The 10,441-nt window shown below is 43.1% G+C and overlaps 1 protein-coding gene across 1 annotated transcript; it reads right to left on the bottom strand.

The window, feature by feature from the left end:
* Positions 1-9,975: 9,975 nt before the first annotated feature.
* On the bottom strand, positions 9,976-10,428 carry N0V89_010247 (uncharacterized protein; the record flags this gene model as incomplete). The annotated part of the gene is given in 2 exon segments (XM_056218991.1): positions 9,976-10,405; positions 10,424-10,428. 2 exon segments carry the CDS (start codon positions 10,426-10,428, stop codon positions 9,976-9,978), a joined length of 435 nt encoding a protein of 144 aa, XP_056068256.1.
* Between the last annotated feature and the right edge of the window lie 13 nt (positions 10,429-10,441).

Below are 10,441 nucleotides of genomic sequence, written 5' to 3'. Positions count from 1 at the left end.
TTACCTTTCTATACTATACTTATTTCTATATAAATATTAATAACTATTCTTAGTTAGTTAGGGTTCTTACTAAATTTATAGATATACTTATTATCCTAGTATCTACTATAATTAATATTTAAGTAAGTTTACTATCTATCTTAAGTGTATATTCTATTATAGAGCGTGCTAGTTACTATATTTTATATATTATTTATACTTAAGAAGTATAACCTTTCTTACTTATTCTATAGATATTTATCGCATTTATTAATTAGGTAATTATACTATTCCTAATAGTATTATTATTTATTTAGTAGTTATTTACCTCTATATAGCTCCTTAGCTCTATAGTAGGTTAGGTACTAGTTATATCTACATTTAATCTATTAGATATTTAAGTACTATAGGTTTTAGTAGTCTAGGTAGTACTTCTATAAATAATCTAGGTTCTTATTATAGAAGTTTTTACTAGGGTTTTATTATATATATCTATAATCTACCTATTATTTATCTTCCTTTATAACGATTTCTAGCTGGCGTTTATTATAAGCTTCTAGTGGTATAGAGAATAATAGTAAGATTATTATAAATAATAATAATATATCTCTATTTTATAGTTAAATTAGTAGTTTATCTAAGTATTCCTATATATTTACTCTATTAGTAAAGATTACTTCTTTACCTTTAAATTATAGGTAAGGTATTAGTGTTCACTTAACTTTCTTATCTACTATTTTAGATTATTCCTTCTCTATATCCTTATAAAGTCGTAAATTAGTTAATAACTCTAATCTAGATTTATTATTAAGTATAAGGTTATTAATAGCATTTATAATAGTCTATTCTTTGTCCTTAATTCCTCCTATTAGGATAGTAAGTATATTTAACTACCTAATAACCTTATTCTTAGATCTATAGTTTCTAGTAATATAGCCTAGTTTACTATATATAAAATATATATAAGTCTTAGTCCCCTAGTGTTAGGTTCTATCTAAGATACGCATATTAGGCTTATAAAAGCCTAGTCCTTTTCCTTTTCCTTTACCTAAGTAGTTAAACTAGATATCTTCTATTAGCTAGTATCTATAGGAGTCTTATAATGCGTATTAAGGTCCTTTTAGTAGCACCCTATAGACTATAGGTACTAGTTATCTAAAACTAACGTTCCTTAGGTTATATTAAAATTCCTATTATAGTGCGAACTATTCTCTATTAATTCTAATTAATTTATTATATAATTTATTAAGGGTTCTAATAATTCCTCTACTACGTAGAAGTTCTTCTTATAGAGGTTTCTTAAGACCTTATTTATATATTATTATTAGTAACTTATTATTCTAGTTAAGTTATATAGCGTTCTTATAGAACTACTATATATTTAGCTACTAATTATTATTATATTATAGTTTAAATATTTTATGCTGCAATAGGTACTTTATTAGTAATTCTAAATATCTATTTAAGGTATTTCTTAAAATTAGTATAGTCTTAATAATATTAACTACGTCTATATAGTTATCTATATATTTCTTATCTTTATTATTATAGTCTATTTCTAGATACTTAGTTATATAGGGTTAGATCTATTCTCTAGTATTATCTTATATATAAGTGGCTATAAAGATAACCTTTCGTTTATCTTTAGGTTATTTATTAAGTTTAAAGAAGTAGAGGTCTAACTAAAGAAGCTAGATATTAGTATACTTTCTATTACTATAATATAAATTAGGTTTATATACTTTACTCTTAGAGTTACCTATTAGAGTAATAGTATTATTATCTAAAGCTATAGAAGAAGTAGGAGTCCTTATAGTTATATTAAGGGTATTTAAAATATTAAATCTAGAAAGGGTAGCTAGTCCTAAATAGGTTAAGGTTAGTTCTTAGGTAAGACTTACTAAGGGAAGGAAGGAGGGGTTCTTATTAATATAAAAGTATCTTATAAAGTATAATAAGTTAATAAGGGAGGCCTAAGTAAATCTAAATAATAGATTAAAACTTAGGTTAAATATAAGTATAAAGGTTTATCCTTATATTTCTATATAGGGATCTTACTTAGTTACTTAGGGGCCCTAAATAACTAAGTAGGTTATATAATAGCTTTTAGCTACTTAGGTATTTAGGAACCCTAAGTAGCTAAGTAAGTTATATAACTACTATCTAAGTAACTTAGCGTATCTTTATCTTATTATAACCCTAGTTATTATATCTTCTACCTTTATAAGCGCCCAAACTTCCCCACTATTATCTAGTTCGTAATAAGTATAAGCTTTAGAACTACTTCTATAGTTCTCTATAGGTTTTATATATTAGGCTATTATAGAGAGGCTATATAGAACTAGTATCTTTAGGCCTATACCTTTTAATTAGATTTCTACTTTACCTACTTTCTCTTTTCTTTACTTTATTCTATAGTGGGTAATAGGTTTTAATAGAGTCTAGAGTATTATATAGCTTTTTAATATATAAGCTACTTAGGAATAGAAGCTATTAGCTATATATCCTATATTATAAAGCTACTTAGTATAGCTTAGTTAGCCGTTATAGGCCCTATTAGATAGAGAGGGCACAGTTTAGTTAGCTAATAGGCCCTATTAGATAGAGAGGGTATAGTTTAGTTAGCTAATAGGCCCTATTAGATAGACTTTTTATTAGTCTTAGCACTAGTCCTTTCTAGTAGTAGGGTATAAGGGTAAGTTCCTATTTAAAGAGAATTTTAACTATATTAGATACCTAGAGCTAGATAATAGGCTCTACTACTAAGTTTTATAACCCTAACTAAAGGTCTCTAACCTAGTTTTTTATTCTATATATATAACTATATATAACTATATATATATTTATTCTATAATATATTATACCCTATACTATATATATATATATATATATAAATATAGCCTATCTAATACTAAAAGTATTTTTATTTAAAACTTTAATATTCTTATTACTAGACTAGTTATAGAAATTCTAAATAGTGTATTTTAAAGAGAATTTAATTCTCTATAATTTAAATATTCTTAGCTCTAAAATTTCTCTAGATATTTCCTATATATACTAGGTATACTATAATTCTAGAAGGTTCTACTATACACCTACTAGGAATTTTACCTACACTAAGTATATGGCGCACATTATAAGGTTTAGTAAATTAAAACTTTTCGTAATAATACCACCCCACTCCCAACTAGGAAGTGGGGGATAGGGAAATTAATACCCTATATAATAATTCTTACGCTTCGCAGCTTTATCTATAGAGACACTACGGCATGTTCGTAGCTTAGATAAAACCAATCCTATGGGGAAGCTCGGCCTCTCCACTCACTCGCCTTAGTAAATGTTGCTGGACGAAGTAGTAGTCTCAGGCGAGAACCTCTAGACAAACCGCCATTATAACGCTTACATGGTGTGAAGAACTGTATCTCCTCGTCCTTGGAGGAAAGGAGCTTCTGGTGCCCTTAAGCACAGCTCGGTTGGGTAACCATTCCATCTTAGCTCTGTGCGTCGTTGTAGCCGCAGCGCTCCTAACGGGCATCATCTATCGACTATTCTTCCACCCACTGTCCCAGATCCCGGGCCCTTTCATAGCCAAGATCACTGGCGAATGGCGGAATCGTCAACTCCGGGCTGGACTGTGGGACACAGACATCCAGGATCTTCACGAGAAGTACGGACGCTTGGTTCGTATCGCACCAAATGAAGTATCTATTGTGGATGCGGTTGCCATGAAGAACCTCTACGGCCACGGCCACAACGCGACCAAGACCCTGTGGTACAACGTTTGGGATCCGCCCGGAAACAAAGCTGCCCAGATGTTCTCGGAACAAAACAAGACCACGCACGCCTTCCTACGCAAGCGCGTCTCCGCAGCTTATTCCATGTCAGCCATACTCAGCTATGAGGTCTACATTCAGAGCTGCCTCGATCTGCTCCTTGTCAAGCTTGAGAAGTACGCAAGTCAAGGAGGGATCGTAAACATGTCTGACTGGACCAATGCCTTCGCGTTCGACGTCGTGGGAGAGCTGGCGTATGGAGCGAAGCTAGGACATCTTGACAATGAGCAAGACGTTGGCGGTCTTCGCTCTACAATCTTCAAGATCTTCCAAGTACTTTCAATCCTAGGCTACTACCCCGGCCAGGCACGCTGGGCTCAAAACCCCGTGACGAATCTTCTGACTTGGATTTTACGACTACCACAGCCGTTGGTGAGCTTCCAGGCCTGGACGGAGGAACGAGTAAAACACCGGCTAAACAATTTGGAGACGGTGGATAGGGATGACATGCTCAGCCATTTTTGCAGGATGAAAAAGCAGGACGGAACTCCAGTGGAGCTTCCCGAGATTGTGATTGAAGCCATCAACATTATGTGAGTATCTCGAAATGATAAAGATCGCAGGTGGGCTCTGATAAGCATGTCGCAGAGGCGCTGGTGCAGACACAACATCTATCGGCATGAGAAACTGCCTCTTTTACCTCGCCCAAAGCCCAAAGCATTGTCGACAGGTACAGGCAGAAATTGACGACTTTTACGAGAAGAGTAGCTCCACTGAGCCCATTTCCTACCTAGACACGCAGAAGTTGCCCATTCTTAAAGCCGTTATCAAAGAAGCGACAAGGCTCCGCCCGTCCATTGTATACAATCTTCCTCGCTATGCGCCAGAGAATTTCATCGTTCGAGGACACTACATTGCAACCGGCACACCAGTGGGAATTAGCCCAGCAGCGCAAAACCGAGATCCCGATATCTGGGGCCCGGATGCGGACGAATTCCGTCCCGAGAGATTCCTTGAGAGCGACGAAAAGGCCAAGCACCTTGATGGTTGCACAATGACCTTTGGTGGCAATGGACCGCGCATGTGCGTGGGCAAAAATATTGCTTTGGTGAGACTTGCAAATGTTGCGCGCCCGTCTGTTGCCGAACCTAACTCTTAACAGGTCGAGATGCACAAATTCACAGCACAGTTCATACGGAACTTTGACTTTGAATTCCCGGACCCCAAGAAGCCGTGGAACGTTATCACGTACTGGTTTGCGTTCCAGGATGATATGCAACTTAAAATCCGTCGTAGGGCGACACCCGCTCTGCGCACGCCTATGGCATCCTTGTAGCAGGGTTTCGTGAGCAACACATGCACAAGAATGGTAAGCCTTAGGCGGCCTTGTTCTGGTGATACCCATCTTAATTGGTTGGTCTGGGATGTGGTACGACGCTCGTTTGCTTTTTCTTTATGCTCCTTCAAACCCCGGTTAGCTGTTATAACACGAGGAAGCAGGTGTATCGTCAAATATCAGTGCACTAGGGTCTTAAATTCTGTTGATGGGGCTTTCACAAAGTTGTAAACCTGAAATGCAATCCCGTCGAGTAGGACTCACTTAGAGGAGCTTGCGCGGTCGTGACTACCCGGGCCATCCTGCACTCTTACAAAACCTCAGGATGTCTGAATCTGATCTTAACGCAAAGTTGGATCCCGTAGGTACAACTCTGTTCCTACATACATAGTTTATGCATTTAGTCTGATGTACAGCGACCTCTTCTTCGCTGCGATCCTAGATCCTAGATCCGAGTCCATCAACGACACGTGCAATGGAAGTGAGGTAAAAGACTTCTGCACTGCACAGTTGTCCAGAAAGTTCATTTTGGTAATAAACATCTTCATGCATTAACGGGTCCGTCCCTACCGATACTAGACCGTCGCGGCGAGAGTGACTAAGAACGAAAGCCTCGGAATTTCCTTCTCTAGACCCAATGCCAACCCTTGAACCTATCAATCTAGCATCTCTAGCTCCTTCCCGAGCTGTGCGCACTCCTTCTCTATCAAATTGATGTGCCCAGGGCTACGCGGCGTGATCTCAACTTTGAATGGCGAGTGGTCATGTGCCAAGGGATCAATACGATACTCATCGATGGGCGCGTCCGCATACTCCGCGAAGTCGAAACAGTATAGGATGCGCGAGAAAGCGATGAACATGTTGCGCGTGCCCAGGTGCCATCCTGGGCATAAACGTCTCCCTATGAACAGTTACTTCAGCGAGAGAGTCCGTGTAAGCATTGCAAGCGATACGTACCGGCTCCGAAACCGATGTGGCCCTTCAGCAAGTCGTAGAGGTCTTCGTTCATGAAGCGCTCTGGCTTGAACTTCTCATTCTCGGGAAACTCTCTTTCGCTATGGCATATACTGAAATGATTGTAGGTCACTACGGTGCCCTTCTCGAAACTGTAATCCTTGTACGAGTCGTCCTCGATGAGCGCACGAGGCACGCCCGAGGTTGTCATATTGGGCCGCCATCGTAAACTCTCTTTGATAACGGCAACGATGTATGGGAGTTTCTCGTAGTCCTGCGACTGTTAGGTCTATGGAAGGGACTGGAGGACAGGCACGTACGTCGAACCCTGGGAGTCGCTCGGCGTTTCCGCAAACCTTGTCTATCTGCTCTTGCGCAGTCTTGACCCAAGCCGGATATTTCGCCGCGGCAGCCAGCAGAATATTGATCTGGTTACGCGTCGTGTCGCTCCCAGCCTCTATGATGGAGCCAGCTACAGACCTTGTCAGTAATACTGCTGCGCCACTGGTTCTGCTACCTCTGGGTTCACTCACCGCAGAAATACTTTTGCGCATCGTCAAAGCCGTACTTTGAGGCTAGAAGTCCCATGTCTCTGGCAAAGCATTTTGGATCCTGGCCTTCTTGAACCCGGCGTTCGAGATCGTCCAAGAAAGAGGCGTAGACTCTGAAGAGGAGCCTGTCAGCTCAGGCGTTATCACGCATCAATGCCTAGAACGTAGCACTCACCCTACGGTCTTCTTGAACACTTTTTCGGCCCTTGGCCTCCACCACTGAAACTGCTTTGGCAGGTTCCGCGCCACCCAAGGAAACTGTTCGATCAAGCTAGCAGATGGGGATTTCTGTGAATCCAGAAAGTCTTCGATGGTTGAAAAGAGTAGCTGTACATTCTCGTCGCGCATGCTTGTCCTCCGGCCGAAGACTCTGTAAGATCGTATTAGTTCCAATTTACACCTCGTGACGAGACGGTTACGATATTGACCCACACAGAAAAAATGACTGTATGCATTCTCGAGTTAGTGAAGTCACATGATAGCTTGGGGTCTTTCCTGCGTGCGAACCTGAATTGGCGAAACGGGCGCTATGTAGATAGAACTCGGTCGGACGATGAAGAAGTTCCCATATTAGCGCTTTCGACTCCACCTCCTGGAACGGCTTGTACGTGTCCGACTGGGTGAGCTGTTAGCTACTGCGCCTAATGCAAAGCGAATTTCACTGACATTGCTGGCCATGAGCAGTTGATGCATAATCTTCCTTAGGTTTCTCCATCTTTGGCCATAACGCATTAAGACAATCCGATTGCCCCCCGAGAGCACATCCTGGGTTATGGCAAAGTCAGGCCGGTTTATGTACAGCTTACCGCGCCGGTCTAGGAGCTCCTGGGCGGCCTTCATGGAATTGAGAAAGACCCATTTCCTTGACCCCAGTTGCAATGTGAAGCTGAAGATGGCGAATTAGCCCGCTTCCTGCCTTAAAAATGTCCCGCAACCTACAGTTCTCCATACTGCTCGGCCCACTTTGCCAACTGAGGACCGGGATAGCTGGGGGGTAACTGGAAGAGATTGCCGAAGATGGGAAAGCCTCGAGGACCCGGTGGATATTTGTATTTGCCCTTGGCCTTGAAGCTAACATAGTACGCCACAGCAACAATCAAAACGATGAGTGAGAGTTGGGCATGGCGCGATAGGAGCAAGTCGACAGCAGCCATCGAAACTCAGTTGGTGTCGGTTGAAGTCTGGGGCCAGACGAGAAGCGTGGGGCGTACTTTCAGTGCCGAAGTCGTGCAGCCGTCTTTAAATGCAATGCACACAGACATTTCTCCAACATCGAAGAGGCTGTTGGCATGTGGGCTCACTGTCGAGGTGGTGGGTCCGCGCGCCTCTCGTCCCAAACCCTGAGCGGGAGGGTGTGGGGTACACTACCTAGGTACGCCCATTTGAGCGATTCCCCCACATCACGAGAGTCACGTCCTCTGCCCTCAGTCAATGAATGGTAGAGACGTCTTCTTATGTCGCGAAGAGATCTTGAGCTCTGCACAAAAAAATCCTTCTCGCAAACAAAGTCTCTCGACCACAAACGGTGCCTAACAGCACGTGATCAAAGTGCCGAAAGAAGTCTCTGGACGGCCTCTTGGACAGACAAGATGACTCACATCGCAAAGGTATCCGAACGCTATCGAACCAGCGTATGGCTACGGGCCATTAACGAGCTATTAGGTCATTGTCGTGGGCGCCGGCCCATCTGGTCTGCTGCTTTCCTTGATTCTCAGTCAACAGGGTATCAAAACTACCCTGGTCGAGATGGCCGAAAGCTTGGATGAGGCGCCTCGCGCCACGCACTATTCATGGCCGGCACAGTATGAATTCATCAGGGCTGGCGTCTTGGATGAGATTCTCGCCGCTGGGTTCCGGGTTGACAAATCCGTATCGTGGCGGAAACTTGACGGGACTCTGCTAGGTCAGATTGACGTCGAAAACATACCTGAACAGGAGCGCATGGTGTGCTTGCCGCTGAATGGTTTGGCCAAAATTCTTTACGGCCGCATCACCAAAGAGGAAAACGCCGAGATCCTCTGGGGCCACAAGGTCACCAGTATCGGTCAAGATGCATCGAGGGCTTGGATCGATGTCGTGATGACTGAGGGAGAGAAGCGCCTTGAAGCCGACTACATTGTTGGCTGTGACGGAGCAAACAGTCAGATACGGCGATCGCTGTTCGGAGACTTTGAATTTCCGGGCATGACCTGGGACCAACAGATCGTGGCCACAAACGTAGGTTTTCCACCTTTGTGGGGAGAGCCGAGCTTAGAGAACGTGTTAGGCATATTACCCCGACATGGCCTCAGCCGGCTGGGGTGACGATTCAGCTTTTCTGGTCGATCAAGACCACTGGTCAATGATTGCCAGAATTCAGACTGACGGTCTGCTTCGAATTACATATGGTGAGGTTCCAGGCTTGACCCGGGAAGAGTACATTGCCCGACAGCCAGCCAAATACAAGGCCTTGCTACCTGGCCACCCAGATCCCGATAAATTCAAGGTCGTCAATATCAGTCCTTACAAGGTGCATCAGAGATTAGCGAAGAGCATGAGAGAGGGCCGATTCTTGCTCGCAGCAGATGCTGCACATCTTTGCACCCCATTGTAAGTATCCCACATAAAACCCTCCCTTTCGCAGCTGACCCAACTGTCAGTGGGGGCTTGGGTCTCACGGGTGGTCTCGTCGATGTAGGCAATCTCTCCGACTGCCTCGTCGGAATACACAAAGGTCTTGCGGACGAAAAGATTCTCGATCGCTACAGTGAGGTACGCCGGCAAAAATACAACGACGTAGTGAATCCCGTGTCAAGTGCCAACATGCGTCTCCTCTGGCAAGATGGCGAGACGGCAGAGCAGGACGAATTCTTCCATCTGCTAACCAAAGCTCGGAAGGACCCAGCCATCACGCAGAAAATGGCAACCGTAAGTCCACCCGGCCTGCACAACAATCGACTATTAACAACGTGCACAGAGTATACACAGGATCATGCATGATTTCCGCAAGGAGTACAACATCAAGTCAAATGGCCAAGTCGTGGACACAAGGTGAGATAAAAATCGAAAAGGTTGTGAGGAGTGCAGCGTCTTTTTCATTCGTCTCTCGTAGTTTGTTTTCAGAAAAGAAAAAAATAGATTTGACCCGTTTCTGATGTTGGGTTTACATCTCTTTGTCAATGGTGTCTCTTCCTACGCAATTACGAGGTGCAAGTCATACGTTGGTTTCCTAGCATCTGTACCGAGGCATTCTTGAGAGATTAATCAAAAGCTGTCACTGCGATGCCCCTGCAAAGTTTTGCCCAATTCGTGAGTGAAATCAGATGAGCATGGCACCAAAATGTCCGGTGTTATGCACACTACGATGATGATTCAACAAATTTTATTGACTAAGGTTCCATACTCAAACGCGCTGCGACTTGACATCTTGCAGCCATTGCAGTAGTGCATCGCACGTTGCCTGCGGTTGGTCCATGTACACCATATGCCCAACGCTGTCGATAATGACCAGGCGGGATGTGTGGATTTCTGACGCGATATGTTTGTTCAGGCTTACTGGACTAGCCATGCTGTTCTTTGGCGCAATGACCAGCGTTGGAACAGTGATATGCTCGAGCTGATCCGTCACGTCGACCTGCATGATGAAATGGAAGTATCGGGCAATACCCTCCTTCTGGTGCAATTGGATCATACTTTCGAACCACTTGCTGTATGCCTCTCCGGAGAATGCGCCCATTTCATTGGTGTCAGCTTTGCGATTCGCAGCAAGACGAGATATGGGTCGGCTTCTCTGCCACTCTAGTAGACCGAGCTTTCGTACTGCCTCACCCGGGCTGTCATATGGCTCGGACGTCATTGTTCTGAACGCT

Source organism: Didymosphaeria variabile (assembly GCF_027946475.1).
Source record: "Didymosphaeria variabile strain IMI 356815 chromosome Unknown scaffold_7, whole genome shotgun sequence".
In the NCBI taxonomy this organism is placed as follows: domain Eukaryota; kingdom Fungi; phylum Ascomycota; class Dothideomycetes; order Pleosporales; family Didymosphaeriaceae; genus Didymosphaeria; species Didymosphaeria variabile.
Note: the sequence above shows the minus strand (reverse complement) of the source record. Positions and strands in the feature narration are given on the sequence as shown.